The following is an 18167-nucleotide window of genomic DNA, read 5'->3' on the forward strand; positions in this document are numbered from 1 at the left end:
GCAGATGATACCACTCTAATGGCAGAAAGTGAAAAGAAACTAAAGAATCTCTTGATGAGGGTGAATGAGGAGAGTGAAAAAGCTGGCTTAAAACTCAACATTCAGAAAACTAAGATCATGGCATCTGGCCCCATCACTTCATGGAAAATAGATGGGAGGAAGTGGAAAATAAATAAGCATAGTCTTTTCTCTTAAAGATTTAACAACGTGATGAAAAAGATAGATGCGTATATGTCACTATATAACCTAGAAAGTTATCTTTCCCTTTTTACTATAATAAGCAGAGAAGGCAATGGCACCCCACTCCAGTACTCTTGCCTGGAAAACCCCACGGACGGAGAGGCCTGGTAGGCTGCAGTCCATGGGGTCGCTCAGAGTTGGACAGGACTGAGTGACTTCACTTTCACTTTTCACTTTCATGCATTGGAGAAGGAAATGGCAACCTACTCCAGTGTTCTTGCCTGGAGAATCCCAGGGACAAAGGAGCCTGGTGGGCTGCCGTCTATGGGGTCGCACAGGGTCGGACACAACTGAAGCAACTTAGCAGCAGCAGAAGTAGCCAGTCCAAAAAAAAAAAAAAGGCTACTCCCTGTGACTCACAATGATGGGGCCTCCATCACTGACAGTCAACACACACACTGTACTGAACAAGAGTGTAGGGTACACCCTTCATAAACTTGAAGTCAGGAACACAGAAAGAAAGAAATGGGACTCCAGGGTAGATTTTGGCCACTGAATAGCTCAAAACATAGACTAAAAGCGTTAAAATAATTAAATCATTTGATATGGCAATTTTTTTTTGCAAACTGCTTTGCAGACTATACAACTGAGACTTGAACATCGGAGGTCAGGGACATCAACACAGGAGCAGACAAAATTCCAAGTGTAGCTTATAGTTGGTCCTCAGTATACAAGGTTATACATTCGCGGATGCAGCCAACCGCAAATCCTGTAGTACGACAGTCTTTACTAGTGAAAACTATCCAAGTAGAACCACACAGCCCACACCTGAGCTGTTCAAGGGTCAACCACACCTTGAATGACCACAGCATGAGAAGCTGGGCCGGTGTGTTGAGAAGAAGGAATCAAGAGAAATTCTGAGGCTGGAAATTTCTAAAAATCTGATCGGTAAATAAATGGAAAGGAAATATATTTATTAATAAAGTTACATCCATTTTTCATTTCCATAATATAATATCTGTCCACCACCACCCAATGTTTACATTCAGTGCCTGCCAATGAAATGTTCAAAGAGAAAGTACCAAGACATTCAAGTTTCAAAATAGTCTAGGAAGACTGGAGAAAACAGAATCACTAAACTGCAAAGCAGAGAAGTCAGATCCCTGGTCTGTCATTTTACAAGTAAGAAACTAAAGCCAATTACTTGCCCGAGGACAGAAATGTGAAGCCAGACCCCCAAAGTCCTGCTACAAGTCAGTAGCTTTGCGCAGCTCAGCAAACAATCCTAGGTTGAGACTTTGGGGGGGTATCCCTACTGACCTCCACTCAACACACAAAGCCCTCCATTGAAAACTATGCTGAAAAGCAGTGTCTAGTATGTTAACAGGTCACTTGAAGAACTGAATCCATAAAAAGGGGCCCTTTCTGGGCCCATTTGTATAGCTATGGCCATGGAGACCACAATGTTTATTTACAGAAAAGGATTTTAATAGTATGTTTTCGAAGGGGAAAAAAAAAAAAAACTCACATCCCCAAGGTATGAGGGAAAAAACAAAACAAACATAAAAACTCTCTTTTCTACTTAAAACTGATGTTATTTATTCCCTTCTCCTTGGGCCAAGCCAAAAATGGTCAACAACACACAGATGCTACTTTTTCCTCCCTCGAGTACATGCACTATCTTCAGGACAGGCTGGTGGGTACTATTTCTCTGAACTAATTTCAAAGCTCAGTTTGCAAACCTTAAAAGTTGCTAAATACATCCCAGGCTCCTGGTGGCAAAATTGCTGCAGTACTCCCAGAAATCCTGGCTACATCTCAGAGCTTCTGAAAGCTGAGTCTGTGGTTCACTCAGACTTCTAAATCCCCAGCACCCATGACAACACGAGCACTTAACAGAAGCACAGGAAAAGTGTATCAGAATAACCAAGTAGTCTCTTTCTAGTTTCAATGGCAGGCCGGTGTAGCAGCGACTCCAACCTTAAACCCTCCTATGATGCTACACTCTGACACCCAACTGAGGCGGGCACGGAAATCAGTGCCCTCTTGACAAAGATTAAGATGCTTGGCACAGCGTAAATGTGCTGTTTGGTGAAAGGTATTTTTAAAACTCTATACGAAAAGGTGTAGCCAAGACAAGTACGAGAGGTTTTACCATCTAGTCCAGGTGTTTTTGCTTTGTTTTTGCTTTCAGATTCCCCCAAAGGGGATACAATACATTTGAAACATTCAGCAACAGACATTAGTCTCCAACAGCCCCTTCCCGGCTGTCGAGTGTGAAGCGAGTGTGTGCTCCAGCGGCAGAAGTGTCTCTGCTGGCTGTTTACAAGTGTGCTCAGATTAGACACCGACCTTGACAGCTCCGAGTTGCTCTTTTCTGAATTTTTCCAAGGGTTTAATCAGGGTTTCGGTGACACTTAATGCCTAGAGAACAAGAGCGATAACAAAAGAGCAGAGCATTAGGTTTCCAAAAGGGAAAAAGTGAGCTTTCCATTCCCCTCTTCCACCCCGCCCAGAAACAAAACGAACAACACACTGAACAGCTTTATCTCACCCTGCCAATGAGGCCATTAAATCACTTCTACATTTATTAACACACCAGATCTCCATAAATATTTTCAGGGAAGAGGAGGTGGGGCAAAGCGCCAGGGAAATGTGCAACCCAGCCCCAACACAGCCCTTTCTTCAGAGACACAGCAAGAGGGTTGGCTTCAAACAACAAAGGGGTCTATCACACTCATTAACAGAACACTTCTGTTTGAGGGTTTGTTTTTTGTTTTAATCCCTCAGCTCAGAAATTTAAAAGTCAATGACGTTCCTTTATTAGTGATCAGACTACATTACACAGGGAGCTAGGTTTGTGGCTACAAGTTTAAATGTACTCAGACTGCCCTTCATCACTGAAAATTTCTCATAGGATTTAGGCTGTGCCAGCAAAACAGAGTCACTTGGAGCTCAGGACAGTCAGTCGTCCAAATATTAGGGGAGTTGGCAAGGTCACGGTGACAGGAACCACACATGAATGCTACCCACAACCTCACTCATTCTTATATTGGCTGATTTGGGGCTTGTCATTTTAATACAGAATCTACACAACACTTATATGTGGAATCAAAAAAGACAGTAAACTAGTGAATAAACAAAAAAGAAGCAGACTCACAGATACAAAGAACAAACCAGCGGTTACCAATGGGGCAAGGGAAAGGGGCAGGGCAACACAGGGCTAGAGGATTAAGAGGTATAAACCGTTAGGTTTAAAATAAGCTACAAGAACATATTATACAATATGGGGGAATACAGTCAGTGCTTTTTAATAACTATAAATGAAACATAACCTTAAAATTGTAAATTACGATACTATACACCTGTAACATATAATATCACTGCACATCAACTATATTTTAATTTTTTTAATTTCAATAAAAATTTTTAAAAATCTACAACAATGCTGAAAATGCACAAGGGAATATTTACCTAAGGAGAATGTACTTAACCACAATATGCTAGTGAGTAGTGTTCTCACCATTTCCAGAAAGGTCCAGAATAGAATCTCAGTAGAACCTCAAGACACTTTACAACAATGTATCACCCCCCTCTTATTACAATAAAGGTCCCCAGAAATCCAAACTTAAGATTACAGAAAAAAAAATAAGTGACTTGGAATAGGAAACCAATCTTCATTTAACCCCCTATGCTCCTTTGCATTGTTTCATTACGTAAGGGTTTCTCCCAGAGACGATTCATCCAGTGAGATGTAAGTGAAAAGTCATTTTAATACAGAATCTACACATCACTTATTCATGGAATCAAAAAAGACAAGAACACTGGAGTGGGTTGCCATTCCTTTCTCCAGGGCATCCTCCTGACCCAGGGATCAAACCCAGATCTCCTGCATTGCAGGTAGATTCTTTACCATCTGAGCCACTAGGGAAGCCCCTTAGAGAATCCTCAAAAAAATGATCCTGTCCACACTCGAGATGACTAGAGCTTGCTTGAACTCTCTTCCCCAGGCCAGCTACTGGGCTCCACTCACTCCCACCCTGACAATTTGTTACTTGGGTGTTGAAGAGTTTAGGCAAAAGACAGAATTAAGAGCAATCACAAGTCAAAGGAAAGGGATCACCTTCAAAACACGATAATCTCATCCTGTCCACATTGTAGGCCACGTGACCCACAACAAGCCCAAACCAAAGAACAGAAGAGGGAAAGAGCAGGTCATGCCAGGAACCCTGATGACTCTAAACAATATGGAAGCCCCAAGTCCACTGGGAAAGCAGATCAGAGGCTCTGCCGCAAATTTTCAACGTGATTCAACCGACATACGACAGCTCAAAAATCATTCACTCATTCACTTAGTTATTTGCCTGAGCTGGCTCTTAGTTGTACCACATGAACTCTTAGTTGGGATCTAGTTCCCTGACCAGGGATCAAACCGCAGACCCAGCATGGGAGCATGGAATCTTAGTCACTGGACCACCAGGGAAGTCCCATCTCAAAATAATTTAAGGCTCACTTCTCTTAGCACAAATACCATCTCCTAGGCTTTCACATCTGGACCTAGCCTACTAGTGGTCCTAAGTAAACCCAGATATGATACATCATCCTTGGAGGCTTGGTCAACTCAAGAAAGAAGTCAGCCCAGAATTCCATGCTGGGACCACAGGGGCTCATAACTGCTCAAGTTCACAGAGGAACAAGGATGCAAAATTAAGTAAGCATGAGCCTAGCCTGGCCTTAACTACCATACAGTACTGCAACACCAAGTACCAAATGGGCACCTCCCCATTCCAAGCTGCCATATCAATAAACTATCTCATGAGACACATACGTGCTGAACACTCAGTGCCAAGTACCATGTATTAAAGACACAACTATGAACACATAGCCCAAGTGCAGCCCCTGCCCTTGTGGAACTTACTGTCTAGGTGGGGAGATAGACAGTGGACACATGAAGACATGAGCAAATGTGCAGAAAGAGGTCCAGTAACTCGTTCCAACAGAGAAATGTAGGCCCATGGCTGACAAATCTATTAGAGGAGATAGAGGGAGAAATGAGCTCTGGGAGGGCTTCCTCAAAGAAGTGATATTTAAGCTTGAGGTCTGAACGATCAGACAGAATTAGTGGTGCAAAGAACAAGGCTGGAACTGCAGCCTAAAGCCAGCAGAGGCAAAGGACTGAGGTGAGGATCTCAGGAAACAGCAAAAGACCAGTGAGTCTGAAGCACAGAGAACAAGCAAGCGAACAGAGAGATGAGAGAAGGCAGGGGACCAGAACAAGCTATGCCTGGGAGTCCAGGGAAAGGGCTATTTTATTTTGGGATTAATAGAAACTCACTATTACTCTCACACTGGGAGAAGGCAATGGCACCCCACTCCAGTACTCTTGCCTGGAAAATCCCATGGACGGAGGAGCCTGGTGGGCTTCACTCCGTGGGGTCGCTGAGGGTCGGAAAGTGAAGTGAGCGACTTCACTTTCACGTTTCACTTTCATGCATTGGAGAAGGAAATGGCAACCCACTCCAGTGTTCTTGCCTGGAGAATCCCAGGGACGGGGGAGCCTGGTGGGCTGCCATCTATGGGGTCACACAGAGTCGGACACGACTGAAGCAACTTAGCAGCAGCAGCAGCAAAGGACCTTAAGCTCAGAATTATTACAATGATCTTTCAAAGATGACTCCGATTTAAGTTTTTTTTTTTTTTTTAATATGGACCACTTTTAAAGTCTTTATTGAATTTTCTACAATACTGCTTCTGTTTTATGTTTAGGTTTTTTGGCCACAAGGCTTGTGAGATCTTAGCTCCCCAACAAGTGATTGAACCCACAACACCGGCATTGGAAGGTAAAGTCTTAATCACCAGATTCTGGCTCTTTCTGGCTCTCTGAGAAAGAGAGATTAGAGGTAAGGAAAACTGGAAGGAGAAAGATTTGTTAGGAAGCTTCCAGAGCAACACAGGCAAGAGAGGATGATGGCTTGAAGGCAGTGACAACAAAACTAGAGAGAAGCAGATAGACTGCAGAGATATGTACAGGCAGAACTAAAGTAACTGGTGATGGACTGAACGTGGAAAGGGTAAGGGTTTCCAAGATGACTCTTAGATTTCTGCCATCTGCAACTGAATGGACAACAATATTATTCATTTATTTATTGAAAGAGGAAGCTTCTGAGGAAAGGCAATTGGGAGGAAGCACTCCAGGGTTATGTTACATTGGAGATGCTGAGAGACGATCAAAAGATGAGTAAAAGAGGCTGCCAGAGACATTGGTGCAACGTCCAGGAAAGACATCTAGATCAAAAATATACATCTGGCAAGAGTCGTTTACAAGTAGGTGGTATTGGAAGCCAAAGAACTCAAGTAGGATGTGGTAGGGGATTGAAACAAGAGGTCTCAGACTAGGCACTTAGGATGCTCAGAAAGGGACAAACAGGAGGAGGAGACGACAACAGACACTGGAAAGAAGCTACTGGGGCACTGATGATGAAGACAGGGTTTTAGCCGCATGAGCCGCAGAGAAATTAAATAAGGAACAAGGCCTCAGCAATACCCAAGGCAAGGAGACAGAAAAGGCCAGACTGGAGCTGGCTTATAACTAAAAAGCGAGGACATCTGTGGGAACAGCCCTTCTCCACAAGGATGGCCACGAAGGACAGAGATGAGAGGAGGGCGGCCGAAAGGGAGCACGACATAAAGCAAAGGCGTGTGTGTTTGTTTTCTTAGTAAGGTCGACATTTCAAAGGTGAAAGCAGGGGCTTCTCTGGTGATGCAGAGGTTAAGACGCTGAACTCCCAAAGCAGAAGGCCTGGGTTCGATCCCTGGTCAGGGAACTAGATCCTGCATGTCACAACGAGGAGCGAAGGTCCCATGCGCTACAATGAAGACCCGGCACAGCCGAAGAAATAAATTAAAAAGATTAAAGCACACCCTGTTAAGAATACAGAAAAGATGGTCTAAAGTCTCTAATGGGGGTGGAGACAGGATGCAAGGAACAAGCAGTGGCTCAAACAAAGGGGTGTGTGGATTTCATGAACAGAAGCTGTGGGATTTGCTACCAGAGAGTTATTTTTTCCATACAAGGCAAAGTCAGTTCTCAAGATTTCGGGTGCGGAGAAAAGTGCGCATAAAGAGGAGCATGAAAGAAGGAATCATTACAAACAGTGGGGACAGGGCTTCCTGGCTGAGAAGTAAGCAGGAGTTTATGGGACCTCCACTGGGCCTTGTGCGACTGTCTCCAATGAGGCATGAAGAAGGTGAGCAGTTGGGTTCATCCTAGTAAGACTATTTCTGAGAGCCCATCAGCATAAGATGATATAATGTAGTGTGTGCAGTGTGGGTGAGGCCCAGAACAGGTGCTTAGGAGACAGAGGACTTCCTGAAGGGATAATACAGAACTGAGCCTGAAACAGGCATGGGAGTTCTCAGGTCAAAGGATAAGAATAAAAGAAAGAGGGGAAACCAGTGATTCTTAGCATGGAACCACCAGCAATTCAGCGTCACTAAAGCCCCTGAAGAAATCAGAAATCAGGGGAGGAGGCTGGAGAAGTCTGACGGGCTCCAGAAGTCACCAGGATGCGACCTAGAGATGCTGAATCAACACTAAACGTGGCAACGATGATGTAGCTACGTGAAGACCCTTTAAAATCAGAACCCTGAAACCCCAAACTCTGTGGAGTAAGCACTGTCCTTCACAAAAGGATCATGCCACAAAGATTCCACATGAGCAATTTTATATCCATCCTTAGCCGAGAGAATTGATGCAATATCTAACTTCCAAGGGCTAGCACTAGTGTAGACAAAAATTATAAGGGGCTTCCACCTTACTGTTGGCAGGTCAACAAGCATTATTTCCAAAATAACAGAAATAGTAGTTACGGCAGGCATCACTGCAACCCAATTCTTTGATCAAAGTGTTTTGATCAAAATTTTTTAACTTAAACGCCACTATCATTTTTCTTCTATAATAAAGTCTGGACTTCCCTGGTGGTGCAGTGGTTAAGAATCCACCTGCCGATGCCAGAGACAAAGGTTTGATCCCTGGTCCAGGAAGATTCCACATGCCATGGAGCAACGAAGCCTGTGCTCTGGAGCCTTCGAGGTGCAACCGCTGACGCCCACGTGCCAAGAGCCTGTGCTCTGCAAGAAGAGACGTCCACGCACCGCAACGAAGGGAGCCTCTGCTCACCACAACCGGAGGAAGCCCACAAAGAGCAATGAAGATCCAGCAAAGCCAAAAATAAATAAACTTAAAAAAAAAAAAAAAAAAGCCTGATTATGTAACTTCTGAACTGAGCAATTCTATTCAAAGACAAAATCCTAAAGTAGCTGCTAAATGCTTCGGAGTAAGGCAATGTGGGTTGAACGACAAAGATGGTTTTCTTCTTTTTCTAAAAATAGAGACTCCATGAAATCTCTCTGTTCCTTCTATAATTTCACAAAAATACTATATAATATTTGTGAGTAATAAATGTTATGGAAGTTTTCTAATGCCAAAGTGAGTCTTCTTCCCTAGAGATAAACGTATACCAATTCCAGGGAATGTGCCTAAAACTGAGGCAATTCCTGATGGGGAAATTACCCAATTTGAAAGAAACAACTGAAGTAATAGTATGGAGAAGAGTTTTCAAATCCTAAAATATTAAAAATCAATCAGATTTTTAAAAACAGAGAAAGCAAATTTAGAATGTGATTTTATAACCATGTATACAGTTTTATAACTGTATTTTTCGCATGAAATACTTGAAGCAGACACACAAAAAATGTCATAAGAAGCCTTGCTAATGAGCCATGGAAAGAGTTTGAGACAGTCTTGCTTAGAAACAGAATGTATCTATGTGAACATAAAGTATGTTAATAAATCAGTTGGTCTCATCTTACAGCAGGGGTCAGACAATTCTTTCTATAGAAGGTCAGGTAGTAAATAATCCAGGTTTTGAACTGTGCAGCCTCAGATGCAACTACTCAACTCTGCCCCAAGCAGTAAAAACGCGGCCATACATAGTATACCTACGAACGAGTGTAGCTGTGATCTGACAAAATTTCATTTACAAAACAAGAGGCAAGTTGTGTTGGGCCTATGGACCCCGGGTGACTCAACCCTGCCTCAGAGAATCACCTTGGGCGTAAGCTGTTCTTCTTACTCTTAGCTGATTATATATTTTTTTAAATATCCATTTGTCATATTTGCAGGGCACCAAAGTAGGGAGGGAAGGTTGAATGCTGGATAAGGAAATCACAGCTCAAGAAGCTCTCAAGTTGAAAAGGACTCAAAAGCACTGCTGCAGTATTTGCCTGAGATAAGCAACCAACCAGGCAGTCTTGAAAGCCAAATGCTCAAGTGTGAAAGGTGTCTTAACAACAGCTCATGTAAATTTAATAGTGGACTTTAGCAGGGGCTGTGGCTCCTAAAAGTTTGAGTGAACTAAAAGTTCAGCATGAACTGAAGTTGTCATAAGGCACCCTAGAAGTTAATGAACACATATGTAGGCTACATATATTGTTCAAATCCAAATAAGACAATCATTCAATTGTGTCTTGTAAGATCAGAAACTATCTCAACAGCAGGTTCACCACATTTGAAGAGAGACATTCTCGTAAAATAGATTTGCTGTATGTCTCAAGAAATTGAAACAGGGGCTCTGTATCAACCTAAAGGGGTGGGATGGGGAGGAAGGTAGGAGGGAGGTTCAAAAGGGAGGGGATATATGTATACCTGTGGCTGATTCATGTTGAGGTTTGACAGAAAACAACAAAATTCTGTAAAGCAATTATCCTTCAATTAAAAAATAAACTTAAAAAAAGGAGAGAGAGACATTCTCTAATGGTGCATATTAGGAATCTGAGATGAGAAGGCTAAAAATGTTTAGAAGAACAGGTTAAAAAAAAGTGTTTAATGTGATTAGGGAGAAAAAGAACATTTCGAGGGAACAAGATGTAAGCTGTTTTCAAATATTTAAAAGGGTACAGTATGAGAGAAGGAAAAATCACTTTGATACGCTCAAAGAGGACAAAATGACGTCTAACGAAGAAAAGCTATAGGGCAGATTTGGGTTCACCCCCAAGAGGAACTCAGTACGAACTACGATGGACCCAACCAGGTAGTGTGACGCCCAGGCTCCTTCCCCGTCAACAAGTACTCACTGAAGCAAGATGGCCCGTGTCCTAAGACACTACCGCAGATTCAGCCAAGGAGACCTCGAGGTCCCACCATCTCTCTCACCTGGGATTCAGCATGAGATGCAAGAGGCAGACGCACACACTTGTGTCATGATGACAAACCACAGACCCATCAGAACTCCACAATCCAAAGTCGGAGAACCAGAGTATCAGGTAACAGTGTGGAGGATTCAATTCTTCTCACTAGGTAAGCCTGAAATCCCTTTTTGTAAGCCATTAGGATCTGAGAGCTTAAACGTCTAAAAAGGAAAGGGACGATGGGACTTCCCTGGTGGTCCGAGCTGAGAGTCTGGGCTCCCGGTGCAGGGTGGGAGCCAGGGTTCAATCTCTGGTCAGAGAAGGAGATCCTATATGCCACAGCTAACAGTTGAAATGCCACGACTAAAGATCCCCTGTGCTGCAACTAAGACCCAGCACAGCCAAATAAATAAATATTTTTTAAAAAGGAATGATAGAGTGGTATCTTTATCTCCCTCTGCAGTTTAAGCCAGAGCTGAGACTCCCGTGACAATACTAGCTGACCTGAAGAGATCAGGCTCTACTGGGAAGAACCACTGCCACTGCTTTCAATTTCCCTCACGTATGACGTCAAAGGTGAAGTTCATTTTTTTTAACCTTTTATTTTCTATTGGAGTATGGCCAATTAACAATGTTGTGACAGCCTCAGGCAAAGAGCAAAGGGACCCAGCCATACATATACATGCATCCATTCTCCCCCAAACTCCCTTCCCATCTGGGCTACCACATAACACTGAGCAGAGCTTCATGTGCTAAACAGCAAGTCCTTGTTGGTTATCCATTTCACCTAGAGCAGCATTTACATATCCATCCCAAACTCCCTAACTATCCCTTCTCAAGGCGAAGTTCTGATATACATTCTAAAGAGAAGAGGGTTTACGACCAGAAACCCATATTCAGTAAAAAGGCAACAAAGGCAGAACTGCATCCCAGGATATCTTTAGTAATTTCTTTTTTTTTTTTTTTAAGTCTCAGTCCAGGTCAAACAATGCATCAGCCAGTAGCCTCACTACGCCCTGCCTTCCTAATCACTCAGCTCTAACAAGGACAGACAGATTGTAATGAAACAGAAGGAATTATGACCATTCCCCATGGCTCTCGTTATTTTAAGCCTGGATTCCAAGTGTTCTTGACCCCAGAGGAATGCATAATCTGAAAGCAAGGGAGAATTTCCACTATTTTTCTCCCATGACCTTCCAGAGACTTCCATTTCATTAGACTGAAGCAAAAACTCGACTTTCCAACTCCAGTGTCAAGAAGAGCAGCAGAGAAACCTTTCGGCAAAGACATATTATTTTTCCTTGAACAGAACCTTGAGAAAAGGTGTCAAGGAACTCTCATATATATCTGATCATAAGGACTGTGTTTCTCAAACTTCCCCTCAGGAAAAAAAGAGACTTAGCCCTATATAAGAATTCTTAGCCTCCCAAAGGAGTGCACTTTCCAACATTTTGATGAACAAAGAATTATTTCAAGAATCTTAGCCTAAAACAGCCCTGAACACCCCTAGTTTCAGCTGCTTAGAGATCACAAACAGGTTTGACTTACAAGCACGAGGGGAAGCTAAGAAATTGAAGAGATTTATTTATCATTCAGGAGATGTTCAGTAATTTCATAAAAACCACTCTAGAAGAACAAGCTAAGTGATTACATTAAGGAAGTCATGAATGTACATATACGTATAACTGAATGACTCTGCTGTAAAGCAGAAATTAACACAACTTTGTAAATCACCTACACCTCAATAAAGTAAATTTTTAAAAACAGAAAGCCATGAAAATTCATCTCAGGAATAATTTTTTTTAAGTGAGACTGTCCAAATGTGCTGTAAGATAAAATTGTAGCTTGAGATAAAATTTCCAGTGAAAGCATCAGAAAAGACATTTTAAAGAGGTCTGTATGTCAAAGAACTCAGACTGACGTGGCCACAAGGAAAGCTGTGCTGAAAAATTCAGAATGCATCATAATTATTACATTAATGGCAACGGAATAACCTGGAATAATTTCTTCATGAAATATGGGAAATATTCCTAAATTATACACTGGTAATTTAATTTTTAAATACAGACACACATTTAATCAACTAAATCATGATAATATACATCTGATTATCTGGCAGACACATACATGCATACTTAAAAAGTATGTAAGTTCAAGCTATACAAAGATTTCTCATTTAATCTTTTCATGGGAAAATGGTATTGCATTACCATCAGGCATAAACATTATAGGTAGTGGATATCTGTCCTTTTCGGCTACTGGATACTTGAAACCTCCTTTCTATGTTTGAGAAATTCTCCTCCCAAATAGGACAAAACCCATCTTCCACTGTAAAGGCTGAAAATGACAGACACTTGCTTTCCCTGCTATCTTGCGTGAGGTCCTGGCGCCCGGCCAGAGTTCCACTACTCAGTGACCCCCACTCAAGAATTTGATTTGGAAACTAGCACGATCCCTGGGTTGGGAAGATCCCCTGAAGGAAGAAATGGCAACCCACTCCAGTATTCTTGCCTGGAAAATCCCATGGACAGAGGAGCCTGGCAGGCTACAGTCCACGCGGTCGCAAAGAATCAGACACGACTGAGCATCTGAGCAACAGTACTTGAGAAACCAAGTCCTGGTGGTGGGAGCAACGCCTCTTTCCCAGGCGCAGCAGTTCCACCAACAGCCACCAGGGGCAGTGGTTTTGCTGGTGCACTCATCGTGTGGTGGCAACAGCGGCCGTCTTCAAGCCCAACTCTGTGGTACAACCCTCAGCATCATTCCCAGTTCCCAAAAAGATACTGCAAGCTACTACTATTCTTTAATAAACTCCCTTTCTGGTGGTCTACTGGATAAGAAGTCACCTTGCAATGCAGGGGATGAGGGTTCAATCCCTGGTCAGGGAACTAAGAGAACTAAGATCCCACAGGTCATGGAGCAACTAAGGGCTGCACAGCACAACAACTCAGCCCGAACACCCCAACTAGAGTCCAAGTGCTGCAACAAAAGATCCCTCATGATGCAATGAAGACCCCGTGTGCCACAGCTAAGACCCAAGGCAGCCAAATAAACAAACAATGAACCTCCTTTCTGTTCAGAAAAGCTAGACCAAGAAAGTGAGAATCTAGACTAATATTTTTTTTAAAGTTCAGAACCTGAAACCATCTTGTCCAACTGCTTTCAGTGCTATCCTTCTCCATATTCCAAAACAAGATTTTTCTCCTGATTAAACCAATTCTCTTTTAATTAATTAGATTACTCCCCATCCACATGCTCCTTCGCTTCCTCTTTCTCCCTCTAGCCAGTCTCTCCCTGTACTGTACCTTCCCCCTATCAATTAAGGCTCAAATCTTAAAGGGAAAATTTAAATGAACACTAAAGTCCTCCCCCCCGCCCTTTTTTTTTTTAAGGCTCTAATGTTGGCAAAAAATGATGAAGTTTCACAGCTGGTTTTGCTAAGAGTCCTGCCACAGAGATAAATACGAGGCCAGCATTTCCTCACTTAGGCTCTGAGCTAACTAGTTCTGTTTTTCAGTTCAGTTCAGTTGCTCAGTCGTGTCCAACTCTTTGAGACCCCATGAATCACAGCAGGCCAGGCCTCCCTGTCCGTCACCAACTCCTGGAGCTCACCCAAACTCACATCCACCAAGTCGGTGATGCCATCCAGCCATCTCATCCTCTATCATCCCCTTCTCCTTCTGCCCCCAATTCCTCCCAGCATCAGGGTCTTTTCAAATGAGTCAACTCTTTGCATGAGGTGGACAAAGTACTGGAGTTTCAGCTTCAACATCAGTCCTTCCAATGAATATTCAGGACTGATTTCCTTTAGGATGGACTGGTTGGACCTCCTTGCAGTCCAAGGGACTCGCAAGAGTCTTCTCCAACACCACAGTTCAAAAGCATCAATTCTTCGGCGCTCAGCCTTCTTCACAGTCCAACTCTCACATCCATACATGACCACTGGAAAAACCATAGCCTTGACTAGAAGGACCTTTGTTGGCAAAGTAATATCTCTGGTTTTGAATATGCTATCTAGTTCTGTTTTTAGACCACAGGAAAAACAATTTTCTTTTGTTACCTGTGTATTCTCAACAATACAGAAGGACATTACTTGCTCTCTGCCTACTTAATACTGTTAAGTAAAAAGAGGAAGAGGATATCATGCTAGAAGCAATTTTAAACTTCAAAATAAATAAATCCTTGGATGTTATTTTATTTCTAAGCACAGTACAAGCTAACTTAATCCCTCCTGGTCAGAAAAAAGAATTAATGGGAAAACATGAAATTAAATTTTCTAGTGGTAATAGCTCGAACTCACCAGCTAAGAATTGGAGAGCATTTTAATGGACCTGTAAAATAAGCTCTAATTGGGACATAGGTGCAGAGGGTCTGCACATTAATTCTGTAGGGTTTGGACCTGAAAATGAGAAGCCAATTAATATGAGATGGTTCCTTCAATGTCTGATTCTTTCAGACCACGGCAATTTCACTTAAAAGCCTAGGAACCATAATTTGTAAAATATTGATATATATTCCAAATGCATGACTTTAGTTACCACGCTTGTGCTTTTATTCAGACAATTCAAGAATAAAAGTTCTTCAACTTTCAGTCCTAATTCTAAACAGCTTGAAACTTAACAAAGCTAGAGGGTTTGAGCTCAAGGTCTGACCACTTCTGCTCTGCGTTAGTGCCCCTGATGTTTGGCCACCTCACCCTCGAAAGGGGCTTCCCTGATAGCTCAGTTAGTACAGAATACGCCTGCAATGGGGGAGACCTAGGTTCAATTCCTGGGTTGGGAAGATTCCCTGGAGAAGGGAAAGGCTACTCACTCCAGTATTCTTGCCTAGAGAATTCCATGGACTGCATAATCCGTGGGGTCACAAAGAGTTGGACACGATTGAGCGACTTTCACTTTTGCTCTCAAAAAAGAAGTTGAGTCATTTTATGACAAAATTTTAAGATGCACTTAATGCCTATTTTCTAAAAACAAATATCTTAGTGTTTGGGGACTGCTTGGGGGTGGGGGGAGGGAAGCATCAATTTTGAAGGGCATTAACCAAAATAAAGTACCAATTTTATTCAGATTGTTTAAGTCAAACAGGAAAGGTTTTTTAGTGTTTATTTTTTGTTTGCTTTTCATACTTAGGAAAAATCAAGAATCTTCTAACAAAAGCTATTGGGTTTTACCTAATAAGGGGCTACTCCAGTGGCACAGCAGTAAAAAAAATTCACCTGCAAAGCAGGAGACACAGGAGATGTGTGTTTGATCCCTGGGTCTGGAAGAGCCCCTGGAGGAGGATATGGCAACCCACTCCAGTGTCCCTGCCTGGAAAATTCCATGGATAGAGGAGCCTGGGGGGCTGTAGCCCACAGGGTCTCAAAGGGCAGGACACGACTCAGCGACTGAGCACAGCCTAATAGGGATGTGTGGATGTTTAGCCTTGAAACTCATTCCCTCTGTGCCTGAGGGACCACAAAAACCTGGCTTCTATTTTTCAGACAAAATAAATACTTGGGCAGAACATCATGAGAAGGAATAAAATGCCACAGGAGTGAAAGTTAAACCTGTCAAAAAGCTGTAAAAGTATCTTGAGAAAATTAGGGGGATTTTTTTTTTAACTGTAAATAAGAAAATGTTAATTTCTGAGGTAAACAGTATAACTCAGTGGCATAGCTAGAAATGGAATGTCATGAACAAGGAGACAATAAATTGCTGAATAAAGAAAATATGACAGAGAGAGAGAGGGAGAAAGGAGAATAGTCAGAAAAGAGCACCTACACTGTTGACCAGTGACAAAGAGGTGAGCTGTCCACCCCTTCTGTGAGGCCTGGGGCAGCAGGGCCCTTGATAACTCATTCTCTGCTGCACAGCCACGAGCTAAGCACCTCATCCTGGAATAGGGCCTAGGTTCTCTCTGTATCCTCAGGTGCGAGTACTCTGCCCAGCTCATAATGGCATTCAAACGTGTTTGTTTTACAAAGCGAGATTCTCTCACAAAATTATATAATACAGAGAACAGCATTTCTGGATCAATTTTCTGCTGCTGGTGATAAAGTCGCCACGAATGCCCAAGTTGAGTTTCCTACATGTGTTAGGGGAAACACTGACTGAAGCCGCCCACCGTGGCCAAGCACCATAGTGACCATTTGCGACAGGAGTTCCTGGTAAGGAACGTGGAACTAACAAGCCCCCACCAGCTGGAAGAGTTCAGGAAAGGTAAAAAGACACAGGAGATGCCAGTCCGCATGTCCTCCCAGAATCCTCCTCTTTGGAACCCATCTTGCCTGAGTGATGCCCACAGCACCAGGAAGGACCCTGTGTCAGAATGATTGACCAGAGACAACTTGGAAACTAATCCCATCACTATAAAACCCAAGACTGGGAGCCACATGGCAGAGCCATCCTCCTGGGTTCCTTGACCCTGCTGCTCTCCACCCGGGCGCCCCTTGCCAATAAAGTCTCTTGCTTTGCCAGTATGGGTGTCTTCAATAATTCACTTCTGAGTGTTAAACAAGAACCCATTCTCAGGTTCTGGACGGGGGCCCCCCTTCTTGCAACATATGGACACATTCTCTCTCCTTCAGAACAGTCTGTGTCTGTATTAGACCAGGTCTTCTAAAAAGCAGACACCAAGACAGGATTAGAAAGACAAGATATCTGAGAAATGTTCATGAGAGAAAAGGGGGAAGGAGACAGGGGAGGCTGGAAGTCATCCAATATCCATGAACGTCTGGCCCCAAGGAAAGGAGTCAAGGAAGGAAGAAACGTGGGGTGGGTGCATGTTAGACTGCAGTGCAGTTCTAGAAAAAGTTCGACTAGACCGTCAGGGACTCCTTGAGCCCTGGCTGCCTGCCAGAGGACTCCAGTCTCCAGGGATAAGCCTACTTTCGTACCTCTGCTCTGCTCATTCACAGGCTGGGGGCAGACGTGGGAACCCTGGTCTCCACGTTAATGCAGCGATGGAACCTCACAGCAATGAGGCCCAGTGGAGGATTCCACTTCCTGCAACGGGAAATCATGTCTTCCACTGCTTCCAATTCCATATTCCTTCCACTACACTTTCCAGTGGTTCTCCCCTGGGCCTCTAACAGTCGCCACCACCACGGTACTACTATGTTTCATTAAATCTAACAAGCCACTAAAACTAAGACACTCCATATTTTCCCATACTATTAAAAAAATGCTGCTAGTAACATCATTCACTATCAACCCTAAGTACTTTTATATTTACTAAAAATGATCTTTGGGAGTCAAATATGTTTTTATAATACATCTTTTTTTTTTTAAGATTTTTTTTGACATTGCCCATTTTTAAAGTCTCTATTCAGTTTGTTATAATATTGCTTCTGTTTTATGTTTTTGTTTTTTTGGCCGTGAGGCATATGGGATCTTAGTTCCCCAACCAGGGGTCAAACCTCCACCTTCTACATGGAAATCTTAACCACTGAACCACAGGGAAGCCCCTCATGTTCCCTTCTTGGGCATACATTTTTAAAACAACAAAAGGCAAAATATATCACAGATATTTCTAAAGCTTCTTCAGAGTCCAACTCTTCTCAGTCAGTTTCAGTTGAGTCACCAATATCTGGTTTTCCCCATGTATTTTTTTTTCCTTCTGTGCCATCAGGAGTCTCACAGCTGAATCATTTCTTTAAGGAGTGCTCCACTATGGTACCCAGATTTTCTTTCAAAATGATGGCACGCGATCTTTAGGTAATAATATTGGCACTTCCCTGACCCACCCAGAAGGCCTCAAGGGTGCTCCAACCACCAGCAGAATTTATATTTTTTCTTTCAGCGGTCCTTAAGTGGTCT

The 18167-nt window shown here is 42.9% G+C and overlaps 1 protein-coding gene across 9 annotated transcripts in view; it reads right to left on the reverse strand.

Annotated features, from left to right (window-relative positions):
• Nucleotides 1-18167, reverse strand: part of ARHGAP10 (Rho GTPase activating protein 10) — a 375184-nt gene that overhangs the window by 248193 nt on the left and 108824 nt on the right. For all 9 annotated transcript variants that reach the window (XR_011561289.1, XM_070770139.1, XM_070770135.1 and 6 more), the window contains one exon: nucleotides 2533-2604. Coding sequence is in view for 8 of the 9 variants with exons in the window: in XM_070770139.1 (XP_070626240.1) it covers nucleotides 2533-2604 (72 nt within the window). In the remaining variant the exon portion in view is untranslated. The remainder of the gene's footprint in view (nucleotides 1-2532; nucleotides 2605-18167) is intronic.

The sequence above is a fragment of the Bos indicus genome, chromosome 17 (genome assembly GCF_029378745.1).
Source record: "Bos indicus isolate NIAB-ARS_2022 breed Sahiwal x Tharparkar chromosome 17, NIAB-ARS_B.indTharparkar_mat_pri_1.0, whole genome shotgun sequence".
Classification (NCBI taxonomy): Eukaryota; Metazoa; Chordata; class Mammalia; order Artiodactyla; family Bovidae; genus Bos; species Bos indicus.